Consider the following 21190-nt stretch of genomic DNA (forward strand, 5'->3'; position numbering starts at 1 on the left):
GCTAGTTTGCTATTGGCTATTGCAAATTGAAATAGCCAATAGGAATCTAGCAATGCATTCCTATGGCCAAATTTTTTATTTTTTTTATATTCTGACACGGCTCCGTGTCAGAATAAAGAAAAAAAACGAAAAAGCAGTGTTTCTCTCCTTAACCCGGGAGCGCCCGGGAGAGTTTTTTTTCTTTTTTTGGACGGCAGCAGAGCCGCCGGACAATAGAAAACAGTTGGGCGGAGCTAGCTGTCACTATTCACTCACTGCTGTTCGGCATCTATAAGAATAGACCGAACAGCAGCGAGTAGCCTGCCGGAGGTTCGGCTTAGCCGATCCAGATGTTGGATCGCTTGAGTCGCACTCCTTCTGCACTTCGGGTTGGCCGAACATGCTGAGCATGTTCGGCCGACCCGAAGCCACTCGAAGCAAGCCAATGTACGGCTGATTTCAGCCGATGTACGGCTGAAATCAGCCGATGTACGGCTGAAATCAGCCGTACCAGCCTGAAGTGAATAGCCGAACAGTGTTTGGCTCACTTCACTTCAGATCGGTCATTCACTCGGCTGCCCTCGTCAGCTAAGTGAATAGACCCCATAGTTTTTTTTAGAATTAGAACAGATGTCAGGTTTCACTGCATCCGGAAGCTCCATTGGAGAGATTTCTTCACTTTCTGTCTGGTAAAATTATTCCTCAGACTGGAAGTGAGGGAAAATCGCTTTAACAGCATCACAGACAGAAAAAAAAGATGCTTTTTTTAAATTAAGTAGGGAAATCCTAGAACCTCAGTCAGCTTTTGTTTGTTCTCTGGTTTTCCTTTTGCAGATTTTCCCTCACTTCCTGCTGGTAAAATGTGGTCCCAAGAACAGAAAGAGAGGACATCTCTCTAATGGAGACCTGGATGAACTTCTAACCTTCCCCCAGTCTATGCAAAACTGAAAAAAGGTTAGAAGTAAGAAGTGGAGTTAAGATGCAGTTTAAACAGCAAAAATGTTTTGAAAAATAACTGCTGTACCAGTGGCATTTCCAGGCTATGGCACATATGGCATATGCCTTGGGTGCCACCTGAAGTGGAGCGCTGCTCCATTGTTCAGCAAAAGTTTGCCAACCCACCGAGACAGCTGACTTGTTTTCTCTCCGCACCGCTCTCCCATAACCATCTCCCAACCTGACTCTAAACAGTCAGGGATGTTCTTGTCAGCATCCTGCCCAGCTCCTGGCAACCAGGAGTTGGGTGGCACATCAACCAGAGTGTCCCTGGTTGCTAAGAGCTGAGCGGGGAGATATGTAAGGGCCATACACTTCTTCCCCCCAGCACTTAGCAACCAGGGATGCTCTGGCCAGCGTCCCGCCCAGCTCCTGGCAGCCAGTGATGTCACCAGGGGCACAATTTGTTGTAGATAAGAGCCAATTATAATGTAACAAATGTATCACATTGTTTCTATAATTTCCTGGTACACTGATCACTGATCAAGCAAGAGAAAATATACTGTCAGAATGTCTTTCACACAGGCCGAGACCTTCACTGTAAAACTGACAGCGGACCCCAGAGGATACACCCAAGGGAGAATGCCCAGTTGCATATTGTGAAAAATACTAGGTACACCCTGTGGAATTAACTGAACTTCTGTAGGATTATACCCTAGGTACTAAAATGGTAAACATTGGTTGTAACTCTTTTATCATCATTGCAGTTACATATTATAATTGTAGTGTAGTATAACAGATAGCAAGACTAACTTATAATATACGCATAAATATATTAATCTATTTACAAGTGAATTGGGTGAAGAGAAAAATGCCATTACGACTGTTCAGCAAAAAAAATACTGTTCATTTGTTGTATAGGTTCAGTATATTGATTATTACTTTGCATGGTGACTGAATAAATTGAATGGTGTCAGAGAATAATAGAAAAAAGGGAAATTGTATGGCTTATTAGCTCTAAGATCCGCATTAAAAAATAAATTGTTTTTACGCCATAAATAAGCAATATATTTTTAACACAGAAAATGAGCTGTGACTAAAGATAGAGGAAATGGTTATAATAGTTCATAAATGTAGTAAATGTAAAGCAATGCTGTATCAGTGGAGAATTTTAAAGTACTTCCTGTCCAAACCACTTAATACTTCTGGTCCATGCTTGGTGTAATCGTTTTAGTGACTAATTAAACATTGCTCCACACTGTTTATAACTTCCAAGAGCAAAGAGTTCAGCTCTTGTGATGCCTTGTGAACAGCTGCTGCCACCAACAGCAACAGATGATATAATCAGATGCTGCAGAATGGCTGACTAGGTGGAAATCCCTCTATGATGATCTGCATGCTGCTGGCTTATTTAATACTGACATCAGGTTAATAGGGCATCACCATCTCAGCAACAGCTGGATATCAGTCAAACTTCCTGAAGATAAGATTAATTTATCATGACCGAACAGTTATGGGTCAGAAGACGTAAACTGGCCACACACAGCTAAACGTTTGGCTGATTCCTGCTGAATCAGCACAAATTTGAGCCGTGGATGACCCTTTCGACTGAGTCATATAGCAGATTGTCAGCTGAACAGTGATTGCATTAAATCAGATGCAGTCACTGTTCGGGTATGCAAGGTGCCACCTGTTTGAATAGCCGGCAGGTGGAGATTTCTCCATCCATGCTGCTTAGATTGTATGGGGGAATTGAGTAATTCCCGAGGGGCTGAATGAGAAAAATCCAGCTGTGTATGGCTAGCTTTACACTCCTTAATTTATATGTTGTTAAGCTAAAGTTACCTAAAAAATTGTGTGAAATAAAATCTTGTATAATAGCAATGTTGCCTCTTCTGCATTATGAAGGGAAAACTCCTTTAAAGCATTTTATTTAATGCCTGAGCTTTAGGTGATAAAAACAGGGGATATTTATAATGGAAGATCAGAAGAGAAATAGCCAGAAGGAGAGTTATGTGACTGACCATCCTCTCTTCTAACCACTGCTGTGTTAAGCAGGAGGTAACACAGTAAGGTACCCTAGGCTCCAAACCACAAATTGTATTTTATGAATGGGCTGCAAAATAAAGGCCGTGTAAATAAAGGTATGTAGCTGTAACTAGGGAATATAACTAAGAGCGAATAACAATATCTGCTCTCTGTTATAAATTAACTCCTAAGAGATTAAGTGGGTGGCTGCTGGCATTAGCTGTGACCTTAAACATTTTGCGCACCATGGTGCAGCTCATTTTTCAGATGTAGCTCTTAGTTTATATGATTAGATATTTCCACAGATATACCTGTACTTGTTGTAAACACCACAAGTAAACTCAAGCGCCTATAGGGTGGGATGTTAACACAGATGTGCTTTTTTCAAACTACTTTGCCTCTGCCTACTTTGCCTCTGCCCTTCAAAAAATGATGATGAATTTTTCTATTCTATTAAGCTGAAACATAATGCTCTTCTCCCATTTCTGCTTCAGTATCCAAGAAGACACTCGACTGTAACCGAGATCAGTGTAGCCACTGATTGCAGAGTTCAGTTCTTCCTTCATAAAGTGAGGAATGATTTACCTAAACTCAGTTTGTGCACTATTTGTTCATAAATTATCATTCACAAATGATGTGCAACCTTTCCATTCTATATCCTCCTTACCCTGGATATTAGTTCTCCCACCATTCCAGTCCAGGTTCCATTCACCTCTGGAACACCATAAAGACCATCAGCAACAAGGCGGATATTATAGTTAAAATGCAGGATCTTGGAAAGTTCGTTGAGCATGTCGACACAGAACCCGTCATAGCGATCATTACCCTCCAGAACAAGATGGTTTGGTTTGAGCATCAAGTACGGGTTTTCCTGCAAAATAACTAGTTTTGGTTATTGCCATTTGCTCAGGAGAATATTTGAAAACGATTCCATTTATTGTATGAAAGTATAAATCATTCACATATCAGTTGTAACATATATTTTTAAAATGAATGCAGTTACTATGTGTTCATATGACAAAGACTAGCTATATGATTGTTTAAATTCTAACAAAAATCCATATGAGTGCATGTGAGAAAAACTTTCAGTAGTTTGATTTCACAATTTGTATTTATCCCCAAAAATGTAATCTGTATGCTGTCCAAGATACCAGCTGCATGTTGATGTATCTATTTCCTAAAGAACTTTAATAAGTGAAATTGATCAGACTTACTAGGATAGTAGTGATAATTAATGTCTTGTTAGCCAATTTGTCAGAAATGTTTTGGAAGAAGTATCTTCTGTCCATTGACAGACCATTAGTGGCATGCCACTGTCCAATCTGAAAAGAAAAAATATGTACAAGTATATAATGTAAAGGTAAAATCAAATGAAATAATTGAAACAGCAAAATTTCAATCGGTGAAACATATTTTACAAGTATATAGTATAATATTACAAGCCAATGAGCCTTCACATTCTGGCGCAGCAGCAACTCAAAAAGGCTTATGATAAGTGATACATTTGGACCTAAACAATGTACATGTAGATCCTATACAGTAGAGTCTCATTACTAAGCATTGTTTTTCTTAAAGGAGAACTATGGGGTTAGGGCTTTTCCCCATAGTTCTCCTAAGGGTAATTGGAGGACACAAACTAGCGTCCTCCCGCCACCCAAAGCTCAGTACAGCTACAGCTCGCGGTATACTGAGACGCCGCAGCCGGAAAGGATCCCGACAATAATGTCTGGATCCGCCCAGCTGCGTGAGTGACAGCAGGCTCTGCCTATCTAGAGGCAGAGCCAGCTGTGCCCAACCCCCTCCCCCGTCCGTTCTGCCAGTCAGCGCTGGAGGATCGGACAGGGGAGGGGGAATGCAGTCCCTCCCGTCACGGCTCTCTGCCGGCACAGGATCGAGAAGTGAGCGAGCGCCGGTATGTGTTCGCTCACTTCCCGATCTACTGAGCCAACCTGTGACAGTTTCATTGTCACAGGTCGGCTAGAACTATGAGGCTGAGTGAAAGTCACTCACCTCATAGTTCTCCTTTGCTAACCAAACTACCACAAAACCAGAAATGAGCAACACTGTTCATTAATATACAGTAGTGAGCATGTCTGATAAAGAGAAATGATGCTGGACTTTTTCCTAGCATGTGCCCTAGGTCCATTTGTTATAGGTGAACTGAGCTTCTATACGTGCAATATCCCAAATGGTACATCTCACACAGGGAATGCTTCTGTTATTAACAGTAAACTCATCATAACAGTGTAGAGTTTTAGCCAATATTTTATGAATAACAAACATTCTAACAAGTATTTTAACTATGTTAAAGCATAAAGAATATTTGGACTACATTTATACATAAGTAAGGACTACTGGTAACAACAAGGGCAACCTGAGGTAAGGCCTACCCTACTAGTGGATACTTAGCAAATGTTGTCATTTATAAGGAGATACATAGTTAAATGTGTATCTAAAACCAAAAAAAACCCAAACCCTTGGGTGCTCTTCAAACCACATTTATTGACACTTTCTGCCTGACTCTACATGTTGTGGCCACTATATTTTGGTTTGTATGTTGGATACTACTGTATGTTATATCTGGAAACACTAAGCATTAATCAAAACTGGAGCAGACAAAATCTGGAGCAGCCGTGCATGGCAATCAATCCGCTTCTCTCATCAGTTTGTAGTTGAAAATGAAAAAGAGAAGCTGATTGGTTTCCATGCACAGCTGCTCTAGATTTTGTCTGCTCCAGTTTTGATAAATTCCCCTCTAGGTATGTACGGCTTCCATTTTGCACTGTATGCCATTGTAATTTGTGAACATTACTTATTATATTATGTGAGTCTTCATTTTATTTATTGGATATATAACATTTTTGCATTAGAACTGTGGTTGGTATGCTAACTTAATATTAGACTAAACCGTTATGTCACATGGGGAGGTTGGTTGGCTCCTGGATATAGTTATAGCACACACATGTTCTTATATGCTTGCATATCTTTTTTAAAGTGACACTAAACTCAGGAGTTAAATCTTAAAAACTTATTCAAGTACCTTAGCTAGTTACAAAAATGTGGATCACTCGGCTGTAGGTCCTCAAATCATCTATGATATCATGGTGACACTCTCCTTCCTTCTGGAGGGTGGCTACTTTTGTTCCCCATGGTCCTTGTGTGTGTTGTAAAGTAGTCACCACTCCAAACTCGCTCCCTTGATAGACTACAATCTCAATACAAATTAATAAACAAAACAGGATTGTTGCCCATCAAGGGAGCAAACTTGGAGCGGTGACTACTTTACAATACACACAGGGATCATGGGGAACAAAAGTAGCCACCCTACAGAAAGAAGGACAGTGTCAGCACTAATTCAGAGATGATTTGAGGATCTACAGCCAAGTGATACACAAATAAGATACATTTTTGTTAATGGTTAAGGTACTTGAATGCATTTGTAAGATTTAATGCCCTTGTTTAATGTCACTTTAAGAGGTCTATGCATGCTGACAGCGCTCAGCACTCTTTGCTACATGGTTTGTATTACACTCGCAATCTGTACCACTGACATAGCAACTTTCTTTATGAATCATCAAAAATGTCTTCACCTATCACAAGGGTTTTTTATTTTTTCCCACCAATATTTTCATGATACTTTGTAGAAATGGACAGTTTATGGGACTGATCTTAGCCCTATTCTCTACAACAATCTCTGTGTTGTTGCTGTATTTCTGAAGGTTGGCTAAGTTGGCCACTAGCTTAAAGAGACCCTATCATAAGACCATTCATTTCAACAACAGTCTTATAGGATCATATGTGCATTTAACATATTTTAGGTATGTTATTTCCCTGTAAATGTCTCCCTTGTGTAGGCATCCAGAAGCCCTGAGACTTTTGCTTGAAGCTGTCATCTTGGATGTGATGTCACCAGCCCAAGCAGACTCAGTGTTCCTATTCACTCCTCCCCTGGCAGTTACATAAAAGTCTATGCAAGGAGGGGAGTGGCAGAGGAGCTTGGCCAGCAAAAACAGTAATTAGACACTCCCAGGGCCTTATTTCTTAGGAAAAAAAAAAATTAAAGAATGCTTTTTTTAAGATTTGGATAGCGTGGTGAGGGGTTTGAACTCTTATCAGGTTTTTGTCACCTGTGCTAGGGAGATTCACTCTCCTCCAGCAATTTTAAATATTTTCTTTCCTGTAGAGCATCCATTCTACAAAAGTGCCCCCTCACTGTCTCTTAACCATCTGAGGAGTCATTCCGGGACTTTGCTCTTCATACTACAACCTGGAAACGGCCCGCTCCCCCACTGGAATCTTGTGTGTGCCTTACATATGGCAGACCACCAATCCCCCTGCTCAACCTATGTTTGCAGAAGGTTAAAACAAGCTGTTTTGCCAAAGAGTAGGCACCACCAGGTAGATGCTATTACATCACCTGTCCAGAAAAGTATATTCAGTGCCCTAACTGTGATCACTTTCAGTTTGCTAGTGAAGTCCTGACTTCTTCGCTCTCCAGCCCCACCCACGTATCAACCTGCTGACCAATGGGTGTGCCTTGCTGTCCAATAAGGGCACTCTCACTAGACAGGGGGCCATGGGTGGAGAAAGTTCAGTGCCAGGGGTTAGTAGTTAGGTCCAAATTTGAGGACTAGCTGACAAACAAAAAGCTTATAAGTAAGACTGATTATAAAATGCTAATTTTTAGGATTTGATTCAAGTTTGATTCAAATACTTTCTAAATAATCTGAAAGCAGTCTCAGAGAGGTAACACCGCTTGATGTTATGCAGCACTTTTAGTTTTAAATATTCGGAATGGATGACAGGTTTTTGGCACCTTAAGGGGGTGCTTTTACGTTCAACCATCACATCCAGCGTAAGCAAAGTACATATAGTGAACACAGCTTTTTTTCAGCACTGCCAACACTTCTACATTCCTGTAGCAATTTATAAAACACACCAGGACACACTTCTCAGTTTCTCACTGTGAATTTGGGCTAATGTGTCTCATTAGTGTATAACAGCATGAGTCATAAAGTTAAGTCAACCATACTAAAAAGTAACTGCACAAAAAGGTTACCTCTCACATACCTAACAATTATGCTATATTTAATAATGAAAACTAGGGTTGTACAGATACCAAGTACAGTACTCGGTACAAGTACGAGTACATGTACCGATACTTTTGAGCTCTAAGACTAGACTAGAGAAAAATTAAAAAGTTAGGAGGCAGCTGTCATTTGTAAGGAGCACACGGAGCTCCTGGGATTTGTACATCTCTGTTATAATATATGATTTTGTTTTTATAAATATAAATAAAGGGATGCACAGATACCAGTTTTGCGAGTACGAGTACTGGTACTTGCCGAGTACTTACAAGTATGAGTACTGATACATTTTTGTTTATTGTCATGTGACAGTTTTTCTAAAACAATACAGACTAATGATTTCAGGACAGTGGTGGAGTGCCAGAGCCAGGCCCCTGCTGCAACCGCTGCAACCCTGGTAGTTCTCATGAAAATGCCAAGTATCTGCACTGGTACTCGAAAAGTATCTGTGCATCCCTAATGAAAACAATGTCTATACATGGGACGTTTTCTGCAGAGGATGCAGATTTACATTTTACCTGCAGTTCTTTTCCATCAGTATTACGCATGGTTAACTACTCAACCAGAATGATACATGCTCAAATGTAAAGCAGTAAGGATTCTCAATGTAGACTTGCCACAACTCCACATAAATGTATATGGTTATCATACAATGCAGTCTCAACAATCAACTAATCTAGTCGGAACAATTTAATCTGGATCTGCATGTCAGAATTGTAAAAGTAGTTCATAGGTAAATGAGCAAAAGCAGTAATATGATAATATTTGGTACCTCCTGAAATCCTATCCTGGTATACTGTAGAATCTTGATATCATAGCTAGACCTTTGACCTTTGCTATTGAATTCCACATGTCCGGTAAGACCTTCCAACTCTACCTGTGCAAGAGAAAGCCAATCACAGAAAGCCACAGGCAACTCCAATGCTTCCATGTACAAATATGAGCTATAATAACCAATATTGTGCATTAAAAATAAACAGTATATATATGAAATAACTGCTGCCTTTTATAATTAGCTTGTATACATTGTAACATTATAAGCTGATTGTGTGCTTCTCCAGACACTGACTTCCAGCAGTTGTGATCATAAAATAGGAACCAACAGGTGGAAGCTTTTAGAACATACATTTCAAGGACTTCAACAGACATCATTGAACATTCTTACCTGCCAGGGCCAGATTAAAGGAGAAGCAAAAAGGTAAATTGCTCTTTGGCTACCACCAGCGGCAGAGTGGGCCTCCCATCAGTAATTCAAATGCTTTTTCAATGTTTAATATGCCCCCACGTCTGTTCAGAAAAACTCTGTTGGGCAACCAACAACCTGCTCTCATCTACTGTCATTGCTTTGGTGCTTCTTGTCAGACTGAGGAAGTGACATCACAACCAAAGCAGTGACAGAAGATGAGAGTGGTGGGTTAGTGTTGCAAAAGTGTGCCATGTGCACTTGAGGTGAAACATGATAAAATCCTGATCAGCTTCCCACCATGCCCGATGCCTGTCCCCCACAGCATGATATCTGGTAGTGCTCTTCTTATTTTCCTTCACCAAAGTGCTTCTCTCAAACACCTCAAGTGCCCTCCTCTACTGCTCCTCTCCTTTACCTACAGCATCCATGCCAGGATACCTCATGCTGGCATCATGCAGTGCTAGTGTTACCAGATATGTGGAAACTACACAGAGGAAACCAGACTCAAACCAAAGTGCCAGGAGGCAAGGTTGGGGGAAGGGGGCTAAGCTAACAGATCATTGACTTAGCCAAGTGCCCTTTGCATGAATGATTGTAGTGACAAAAAATGTCAGCATGCTGGTAGTTGTCTTTGACCCATGTTTTTTTTTTTTCCCAAACATTTTTTATTGCATTTCCATACGAAGTATCACTAATACAATGCATGACAACATCAGAGTGTGAGAATACACATTACATAGTGTCTTGTCATAGTATACAGATCACATGAAATCACTTCTAATGCTGACTAGATCGTTGAAATAAATGTAGTGTACAGAATAAGCATAACAGCATAAACAAAAGCAAATACAAGCACAAAAACAAAAACAGAAATAAATCCCATACATGTCGAGATTGTGGCGGTGCCTAAGATATCCGTGGGTAAAGCACCCCGGAATCAATCAATCTGGGCTATTATATGACCAGGTTAAATCAGGTAAATCAGGTAACACTGGGGCAATCCCTTCGGTGAAATGAGGTAGGCCTCCACACCCTTGTGATCTCCTCTAGAACGATAGATCTAGAGTCCGCCCCCTCCTTCCACAGACCACATGTGGGTCAATAGTATAAGTAAAAACTACTATGGAGAGTAACTACCAAGATGAGAAAACTCTCCTAGTTCCCAGTAATTCAACACAAATTTCTTATGTTTTGTATTAGACAGTATGTAGTAAATTGAAAGGGAGATAAGATAGCTTTCTGGGTTGAAAGCAGGAAGGCAATTTCAATGAATGGGAGCCACCGCTTGAAAAAGGTATTTATTATGTTATTCTCTTCCAGATGTAGTTCCGCATATAGTTTGTCTAGATGAAATAGCTTTACTAGGTCGTCCCTCAACCTGTGCAGTGGGGGGGTGTGGTGAAAGCCACTCTCTCATAATGCTTCTCTTGGCGGCCAAGAAGGCGGTGCCGACCCATTGCTTACTGTATCTACCCATTGAGACAGAGGATGTTGCCTGATCATCCCAATAGTTAAACAGCAGCAATAGGGGATCCAACTGTATTTTCTGCCCTACTACAGAGGACACCAAATCCAAGACTTGGGTCCAATATCCTTTGATGGCGGGACACAACCAAAGACAGTGGTAGAGAGGTGCAGCCGCCAGTTTACATTTGGGGCATTGGTGAACCATGTTTTTAACACTCAGGAAGTGTTTTTCTTCCTATATATAAAGCTGTTTATAAGGCATACATTAGATCAGTGGTTCTCCACCTGTATAACCACAGGACCCACATTTGTCCTTGGTCATTAAGTCGTGACCCAAGTCGCACCACACTGGAACACACGGCATTGCGGTACCACATATTCCAGTGCAAGCCATCAAACTGTGGGCGGAAGATGTGTTCGAGGTGCCATTCAAATCAATGGCAATGCAATGCACCTCCCGCACCAGAAAGAACAGTGTGGTTGTGTGGTAGTTTGCGATTAAAACACTGACAGACACACACAACCACAGACACAATCTCACACACTCACAGACACACACATACACACTCCCAAAAAATGTTCAGCCCAGTGTGGGGTGCTGGGCTGTGACGAAGCTCCATCCATACGTGCAGTGCTTGTACAACTCCCTTGCACTCCCTGTAGACGTACTGGGAGCCAGAATGTGATGTCACCCAAGTCACATGAGGGAGCTGTAAGCAATGCACGTATGGACGGAGTTCCCTCGCAGCCATACCCCCTGCCCACCCCACCGCAAGCAGACACCCGGCACCAGGCAGCATAGTGCAGTGGAAAACATGCGGCAACCCGCTGAACATGGACTTGCGAACCACCAGTTGAGAACTACAGCATTAGATGATAGTAGTCTCAAAGTTTTTGAATAACAGATCATATACTTGTACAATAGAAGCTTCTTATATATGAAAATATTGAGACCTAATCAGATATTCTGCTTTTTCCCCAAATATTGCTCCTTACTTTTAACTTACAGAATATATTTGAGGAATGAAAATCTCTCATCCTTACTCACCATTCTCAGGTAGTTCATAAGGCTAGTGCCATGTTGCCATATTTGTGCAGACCCACATGACAGTGGTTTGACACCAATTTCCTGACTTCGGTTCAGTTCCTGCACCGCACTCACAACAACATAAACAGCATCAAAGAGTAACGCAGAAGAGAGCTAGAGAAAAAGAAAGAACATTTGTACATTTGTGAATGAAAGGTAGAGAACACTCTTAAAGGGCCATTGTCATATCAGAAATATGAGCAGCCATTGCTGAATTTTTAAAGCTTTAAGCTCCAGAGTTTTCTTCCTTATTCTACATTATTGCCTAATAACTCATGTATCGGGAGCAAACATACAAGTAGAGACGTCATGGCTCTTGCACTGCAATTGTTCTGGCCCAATGACTTACTGACTTACTTAAAGGATGAATGACTCAGATCTTGCACCATATAAAACAAGCTGGGAATGGCAACTCCTACATATCTAGTTCAATTAGAACTTTTCTCTTTAAGCATTTGATAAGAACTTAAAGGACAAGCCCAGTTTTAGTAGAAATACACTAGTCCACCTTCACTAGCCCCCTAGCATAAACTAACCTAGAATCACCCACCCAGCTTTTTACTTAACCTCAGCATGTCAGTCACCTCTGCTATTTACAACCTCCAGGCAACAGCCTTCTTGGTACTAGCCACACCTGCACAGCTAGCCCTTCTAGGCTTGAATGTGGCCATACTTCGAGTGTCTCTTGTCTTCAAGTATTGTTCTATATAAGTCTATGAGGGTTCAATGCACTGGAGTGGCCAGCGCTGAGAAACACTTCAGCCTGGAGGAATTAAACAATGAGGGTGGACCAATTCATTTCTTACTAAAAGAGAAATTGTCTTTTCACTATGATTCTAAACTAGGGTTGCCACCCGTCCGGTTTTCACCCGGACAGTCCGGTTTTGGTGTGTTGTGTCCGGGTGCCCCGCCAGTGGGCACCCGGACACAACACACTCCATGGCCATGCCGACACCGGCACTTTACATTTTCTGACAGGTGCGGCTGCCGAGGTCCTTGTCAAGCCGATCTATTCTCGAGCAGCCGCCCCGCCGGAACTTCCTCCCTTCTTCTGATCCCCTTTAGAAAGCAGCTGCTGCTGCTGCTCTCCCTTGTCAGCTATGCCGCTGCAAGGGTTAAGAAGAAAAAAACATTTGTCCCTGCCCGATTCACTTACGGGCTCCTCTGCCTCCTCAGCGGTCACATGTGTCTTTTTCCTCCCTCCTCAGCTGCTATTGGCTGGGAGGGAGAGTGCAGCACCGCCATTGGCTGCCTGTGAATCTTAGGAGAGTGGGGCAGTACCTGCAGAGAAGGCTGCTTGGGGATTTACATGGTGGAAATATCGATGCTCCCCCTCCCCCTGCCACCACCTGGAGAGGAAGAAGAGGGCATGAGGACATCAGCAAATCAGCATTGTAAGTCCCTTTTCTATCTTACAGCGCTGACCGCACTGCGCCACCTTACTGACTTCCGCACTGCGCCACCTTACTGACCTCCGCACTGCCTCACCTTACTGACCTCCGCACTGCCTCACCTTACTGACCTCCGCATTGACTCACCTTACTGACTTCCGCACTGCCTCACCTTACTGACCTCCGCACTGCGCCACATTACTGACCTCCGCACTGCGTCACTTTACTGACCTTGCACTTTGTCACTTTACTGACCTCTGCTCTGCGCCACCTTACTGACCTCCGCACTGCCTCACCTTACTGACCTCCGCACTGCCTCACCTTACTGACCTCCGCACTGCCTCACCTTACTGACCTCCACGCTCTGCGTCACCTTACTGGCCTCTGCGCCCTGCGTCACCTTACTGGCCTCCGCGCCCTGCGTCACCTTACTGGCCTCCTCGCCCTGCGTCATCTTACTGGCCTCAGCACTGGGTCACCTTACTGGCCTCTGCGCCCTGTGTCATCTTACTGGCCTCCACGCTCTGCGTCACCTTACTGACCTCTGCGTCACCTTACTGACCTCTGCGTCACCTGACTGGCCTCTGCTTCACCTGACTGGCCTCTGCGCCACTTGACTGGCCTCCGCTCTCTGCATCACTTTACTGGCCTCCGCACTCTGTGTTACACCGATGACCAATGTACTCTGTGTTTTAACTGAGCTCTGTCCCGATACTTAAAACTGATGCAGCCACTTACATTTTTCAACTCTGGTGTCTTAGGTCCAGCGTCGCAGGATACCTCGCAGCAGCCATCTGGGGAGCCAGGCGATGACTGCTTACATCACTTCTGCCACCCGCACACCTCCCCTTACTAAGACCCCCGCACACTCCTGACACCCTCTGACGAAGACATCAGGCCAGAACCCCGGAGTAGAGCGGCAGCTCAGAGTATGTAGCCAATTCATATACTATTATTCTGCACTGCTCTATGTCTGTGAAGGTTCATTCATCCAGGTCATGGGATATCTGTAAAAGCCAACTGGACTTGCTGTATTTTTCTGGAAGACGTTTCACTGGTCATGTGATCAGCTTTCGGATGACCAGTGAAATGCGTTCAAGAAAAATACAACATGCATTGCTCTATGTTTTGCTGGGATTTGTAGTCCTCCATAGCTGGTGGTATTCTGCATTGCTGTATAATATATTGCTGGGATTTATAGTCCTCTATAGCTTGGAGTCAGTACAAGAGGTGGGGTTACAGAAATAGCCAAGCGGCAGGGGGAACCAAGATTTACAGGGGAACATAATTCAACACAACACCGACTCCCTGACACCCGAGTGTCGCACAGCCCACCCGAGAGTTACACAGCCGGCACAAATCACCAGGCCACCTGAAGACATCAGGACGCCAACTCAGAACAGCACAGAGTATGTAGTTTCACATTATTTTGTATTGCTGGATAATATATTGCTGGGATTTGCAGTTCTCTATAGCTGGTCTCATTACTCCATCCCCTAGCTGCCTCTCCTCACTCTCAACTATTCTCCCCAAACATTTTTTAGTGGCGCTAGAGTATTCGGGTTTCACTTGAAGAAAAGGTGGCAACCCTATTCTAAACCCACTGCCACTAAGCACCAGGAAATAGATACTGTGACATCATCACTGGGTCTTTGTGATTCTCTGCAATCCAGGTCTGATCATGGCTGGTGGCAGGGGCAGGCAGGGTACTTTAGATAGCTTCCTGAAAACATCACTGCACCCTGCCTCAGTACTCCACTAAAAAGCCCACAGCACTGATGCAAGCGGTGGGCTGTCTCTTGGGAGGAGTTCTGCTAATATCAAAATGGCATGATGCATTTATGTCAGTCTGGAGAAGTGGGCATTACTAGGCAGACTGCATTTTCAGATCACCCTAGATAACACCCACACATGGTGATATAATACTCAGTAATTTTAGTGCATGGAATTCCACAAGGAAGGGAAAAGCACTACCCCTGTCGCCATGTTGTTATTAAGCCACACTACATAGGAGTTTACGTTTGTACATATTTATACTGATTTTTTGGGCTGTATATTTTTTTTGTAAAACAATAAATGCCTTCTTTCATTTTTAAGCAAGCGCCGAAGAACATATTGTCCTTGCATGTAAAACTCTAAAATACTCCTATACCTTTTGCAAAGTACCAAACTTTTGTACAACTGCCGTGGGGGTATAACATGAATAATTGATTTCTCAAAGATCACTCCTGATAATTACACTGCGTCAGAAGTCTGCATAATTTAACTGCACAGAGACTTTAAAGAGCAAAACTGAAAATTTCTGCCTTGCAGAATCACAGGCTCAGAGATGGGTGTTCCCAGAAAAGCAAACAACCATGGTACAGATGATACAGCATAAAAACCAAAATAATGGTAGGAAAGCTTTATCCTTTTAAGTATTTCCATGATAAATGTTCACGTTTAACTAATGTGTATTGTCTGACAACAGGAATTAGTGTGAAGGATAGGCTTTTATTTATTTACATTTTATAGGAATTTTCAAGTCTGAGGGGGTTATTCACTAAAGAGCCGAAGAATCCAGCCGTAGCTGCAGCTGATCTTTTGGCTCTTTTCGGTTCCTCTGATCCTTTCGGTTCAGATGAACCGAAGGGCTGCTGTACAGGCTATTCACAATAGCCCATACAGCAGCCGAAGGCGGCCGAGCTACGGCTCGACTGGGCTGAAATGACAGCCGAAGTGGGGAGAATGGCCTGCCAAAGGGCCAGCTGTCCGCCCCACAAATGACAGCTGGGCGGAGCCAGCTGTGATCTCACGCCCAGTTGTAATGACAGATCAGTGTCTCCAAATGACCTGGGGAGGCTGATCTGGCATTAAACAATAACAACTGTGTCACGTCCGGCTCCACCCAGTTGTTATTCATTGGCCGGGACCTGGTGTCGGCCAATGAATATGAAGGTGTCGGCCAATGAAAGTGTCGGCCAATAGGAAACAGTTTTTTTTTTTAAATTGTACTATTTGTTTACATTTTTTAAAATATTTTGTCAACTATTTTTTTTTCCTGTTCATTTAACTGTTTTGATATTCCGCTTGGTACCGCTCGGCGGCATTCGGCTATTCACTCACCGCCGTACAGCCCCTATGCTGCCTTTGGCAGCTGAGTGAATAACCCTGTAGGAAAATAAATTTTCCAATTTCTTAAAATTGTTTCAGGACTATAAATTTACATGTTGTGAGGACACTTGAGCTGATGGACCCTCAAGCACCTGCTGAACACATGCTCCTAATACTTCAAAGTTCATACCACCAGCTGCTTCCCATAGGGTCAGGGCTGGCAGTTAGACTTTTAGTCATTTCAGGGTTTTCTCAGTTACAAGCGGGCAAAGATCTAATCTTGGGACTCACAAAATACTCTATCAACACAGGCACAATCGCTGGACGGGATCTCGTTCTCCCAAGACAAGACTTCAGAGTCCATAGGCTGGTCTTTTCCAGTTTCCACAAAAATTACACGACACAGGGACTTAATGCCCCAGGTCACCTGGGAAGAGCCCAAGAGTGTACAAATCAGCATTCAATGTAATTTTTTCCAAGGAAAACAGGGTGGACACGGGGCACACCAACCCTCGCTGAACAAACAGAACCCACTTCAGTGCCGAGCTTGTTTTTGTTCAACAAGCAAACATTTTATATATATATTAACCTAAAATAAAGTAAAGGCATCTTAATGGCTACATATACAATTCAATGTAAAACAAGAAAAAAATATATTCTACCATAGTACTTGGGGATGGTGTGGAACTGGATAAAAACTGATGTCTTATAAGTCTCATGATCTGCATTGTTAGACGCCAGTAAACAGTGTCTTATTCTAAGCTAGATGTTACTTACTGCAGGACCCGTAAAAGGTGAATGATCACAGTTCTCTTCCCAGGACTGCTGGAGTATATGTGAGAATTCCTGAAAGTAGCTATGTGACTGATTAAACATAGAAAAACTCAAGATGTTCACCCGTTCATCCAATGGGCTGTCAAACCTCTGCAGAGAAAATTCCTGATTGAAGAATATGTCAGGGTTAATTACCAATTTAGCAATGCATTACCAGCAAGAAAAAACATTTTTACTATGTTCAATGTTTAGAATCTATTTGTGGAGAAGTACTTGCATAAGCAAGTATTTATTATCCTAAATATTAATCAAATGTGATTTTCAATGTGTTATCAGTAAAACAAAATATACAGCGCTTATGTTAAGCTCACATGGGTCAATTTAATAACAATAATGATACATTATGACATTGTGATTGGTTCATTAGGATTCAAACAGCATCCCGTGCACTCCTTAACGGAGAACCCCTTTGGTTGGGTGCCGAAATGACTGCGAATGGCCTCGTTCAGATCAATGTAGAAAGAAGATGCCACCAGCACACTGAAGATATGTGTCAAAACAAACTTCTTTTATCTATGATCAATACTGAGCCTGATGAAGGGAACCTGCGTGGCATATTCTGGTTAAGACAGAATAACGTTAGAAATACTGGTTTACAAGTCACAAAGATATTATTGTATGAAAACCTAAAGTGGCCACAGGGCCTTGGAACAAAACCTTAGTAGAAGATCACTCATAATTCCACAGAGATTTTCTGTATGGTCCTTGACCTGTTATTTTTTTATAACATGAGTTTTTGTTTATTAAATTAAACAAATATGAATTATATCAATTTCACAATCACTATAGAAACACACATCTGCATTAAACCCTACTAAAGGCTTAAACAGCAGATGTGGAAACATGTCCAATTCATCAGCTTGGGCCTTCTTTATTGATAATGAAATTATCCATCGCGATAAGAGGACTGGAGACGAGTCCCCCAGGCCTCGCTTCAAGTTCCTACCTTCTTCTCTTATTGTCTGCAACTGTAACAACTAGCATTTTTTCTTATTCACTTTGATCCTGTCTTGTATAGCCTTGTTGTTTTTTTACATTTTGGCTGCTGCATCAGCTAATTGTCCTTTCTGGTGAAAAATGTTCTATAACTGTTATGTTTAAATTCTTAATAAAAATGTTGTGGCAGAAAAAAATGCCCAGTCTATCTATCTATCTATCTATCTATCTATCTATCTATCTATCTATCTATCTATCTATCTATCTATCTATCTAATTTACAGAGAATACTGCATCATTCACATCAGCTACAGATAGATTACACTTTGCATTCTTTTCAACTATTGAAAGTACTTGGCACCAGCACATGTGAGGCAGGAGAGGTCAGAGCCAACTATATTGCTATGGCGCAAAGTCAGATTACTATTAAACTTTCATTAGTATGTAAATTTGTGCAATAAGTGCTTTTACAATTTGCAGTTTTAAAACTGCTCTCACTTTCAATCAATATTTTATTTAAAGTGTGAAAAAGTCCAACTCTATAAATGCTTCAACTTTTATCAATTTGTAGTAATTACGTTTTACAGTTGTTCCATAATTTATTCACCCTTAATTATATTATTGTAGGTTTAAGTGGTATATAGAACTACAGAAGATAGAAGAAAAGGGTTTAGCCTTCTGATTGTGCTGTTAAATAAAAAAAAAGAAAATTCTCACCAAATTTGTAAAGATATATGTGTAATAAGCCGACACCATTCCCAGCTCTGCAGCCTGTAAAAAAAGGAAGCAAAAAGATACATATAAGCCGGGAGCGGGAGGTTCCCAGAGCGCCCAGGAGAGTTTTTTCTTTTTACAGCAGCAGAGCCGCCGGACAATAGAAAACTATTGGGCGGAGCTAGCTGTCACTGCTAGCTCTGCACAATCGCTTTCTATTTACTTTTTTTTAACTTTATTCACTCATTTTCTGTTCTGCTCGGTCCCTCAGAACAGCCGAGCCGAATAGCCGCTTCGGCTATTCACTCACTGCTGTTCGGCATTTTTAAGAATAGCCCGAACAGCAGTGAGAAGTCTGCCCGAGGTTCGGCTCAGCCGATCCAGATGTTGGATCGGCCGACTCGAACTCCTTCTGCACTTCGGGTGGGGCGCAAAAAAAAATCAGCCGATGTACGGCTGAAATCAGCCGTACCAGCCTGAAGTGAATAGCCGAACAGTGTTCGGCTCACTTCACTTCAGATCGGTCATTCACTCGGCTGCCCTCGGCAGCTTGGTGAATAGACCCCAATGTCTTTACAGAGACTGCATTACGCAATTGTAGGGCAACAGTAGGGCAATTGTTTTTTGCCAGTGACATGGAGAAAGTGAATCTCTACTGACTGTGACGTTGTAAATCTGAATGGGAATACAAATGGCATAGTTTACACTGTATATTTTTGGCTAAAATAAAACCGCCAGCCAAAACAAAAAAACTTTTTCATCGTTTTCAATGGTAAAAATATTCTAATACCCATTTTTATACTATTATCAATTTTGTCTATTTCTGCAGCTGGACATACTGCTAATGCAGTTTCATACATTTTCTAAACCAGACAAAAATAGTAATTTGTAGTCCATGTCTACTTTGATTTAAAATTACCGTGAGTCAGTGGGTACTACTGTGCTCACACCCAAAATAGCATCATCATGCTACATTTATTACAGTTATTTATATAGCACCATCAATTTACACAGCATTTCACATATTGAAGTGCTGACATCGGTCCCTGCCCTCCAGGAGCTTACAATCTATGGTCCCTATATCACAAGCGTACACACACACTAAGGCAATTTAGACAGGAGCCAATTAACCTACCAGTATGTCTTTGAAGTGTGGGAGGAAGCTGGAGTACCTGCAGAAAATACACACAAGTACAGGGAGGACATGCAAACTCCATTCAGATAGCGTTCTGGTTGGGATTCGAACTGGGGACCCAAGCACTGAAAGCCAGCAGATCTTCTCAACTATATTGTGGTCCCAATTTTTTGCTGAAGTTAACATAAACAGGAGTGTGTTGACGGTCATATGACACATGAATGAGCTGATGCTTCTATCAAAATTAGGCTTGAGATGCACACAGGGACACAATCTACTTGTGTTATTTTCATCCAGGCCCTGGCGCACTGCACTAGTCCACCCCAGTCCCATTTTAGCAATAGTCTGGTTATTGTACAAGGCCTGTGTGTGATGCAGGGGAGAGGTATAGGTAGCAGTCTTATTTATTAAACTGTCCTGAAGAGGAATTTATTTTTTCAACAATGTGTATCGGTTGATGTTTTCATGCCAACAGATGGATGGATAGGTGGATGGACAAATCTAAAGCACAGCTCAGTGTAAATTGAGACATTCTGTGAAATAAAAAGGTTTTAGGTGCACACCTTCATTAGAATTGTGTGGGACATTGATGCATTAGCATGAATAATGATCGTACTGGTCTTGTCATCGCGTATTTCTTTTAAAAGTGGCGTCGGGTCCCAACTGTCATCAAGCATCCTGACTGAAAGACAGTCTTTGGAGATCAGAAACTGACGCAGAAGCTTTTCCAGGTTCAGGAGACCTAAGAAGACACAAAGATAACTTTCAAAATGGACAATGCAGAAAAGTCATACAACAAGGGGAATGCATGAAAGTGATGCAGCGATCATCATTGAGGATGTGCAAAGTGCAGAAATATGAGCACAATAGAGTACTACCCAAGTTCATAATCTCCAGGTGGTCTGAGACCTCACCCCTATATACTAATACAACAAAATCACATCAATGCGTGACTAGGGTTTTAGGAGGCATCAGACTTACATTTTTGAGAAACTGTACAACATGTATTAACAGCTACATAAAAAATCCATAGATTCCATTAAAAACATAAAATGTTGATCATAATCATAGTTCTGCCTTATTGCCACATATATAATTACAGTTATTCATGTGCTTAATTTATTAAGTATGATGTTTCCATCTTAACATGTATTCATCTTTTCCATAATGGCAATAATTCATGTACTACCAACGCGTTTCGCTGATGCGCTTCCCCAGTGAAGATAAGGCATAAATCTATTTACAGATACATAATCAATTTTTAGTAATACATCTATGTATCAATCTATTAATAACAGTAATTATGTAAGTATATAT

General features: G+C 41.8%; 1 protein-coding gene across 2 annotated transcripts in view; it reads right to left on the minus strand.

Moving 5' to 3' along the window:
* The window catches only part of GRIK4 (glutamate ionotropic receptor kainate type subunit 4), a 102934-nt gene that overhangs the window by 12236 nt on the left and 69508 nt on the right, over positions 1-21190 (minus strand). The window contains exons 6-12 of one of the 2 annotated variants that reach the window (XM_018567595.1): positions 20437-20615; positions 18742-18795; positions 17032-17178; positions 11732-11884; positions 8803-8907; positions 4158-4265; positions 3611-3814 (exon numbers count right to left, since the gene is read on the minus strand). In XM_018567595.1, coding sequence (XP_018423097.1) covers positions 3611-3814; positions 4158-4265; positions 8803-8907; positions 11732-11884; positions 17032-17178; positions 18742-18795; positions 20437-20615 — 950 coding nt within the window. Of the gene's footprint in view, positions 1-3610; positions 3815-4157; positions 4266-8802; positions 8908-11731; positions 11885-17031; positions 17194-18741; positions 18796-20436; positions 20616-21190 lie in introns of both variants that reach the window. The other variant, XM_018567594.1, reaches the window with a different exon arrangement.

The sequence above is a fragment of the Nanorana parkeri genome, unplaced genomic scaffold (assembly GCF_000935625.1).
Source record: "Nanorana parkeri isolate BGI_ZX_2015 unplaced genomic scaffold, ASM93562v1 scaffold1070, whole genome shotgun sequence".
Lineage (NCBI taxonomy): Eukaryota > Metazoa > Chordata > Amphibia > Anura > Dicroglossidae > Nanorana > Nanorana parkeri.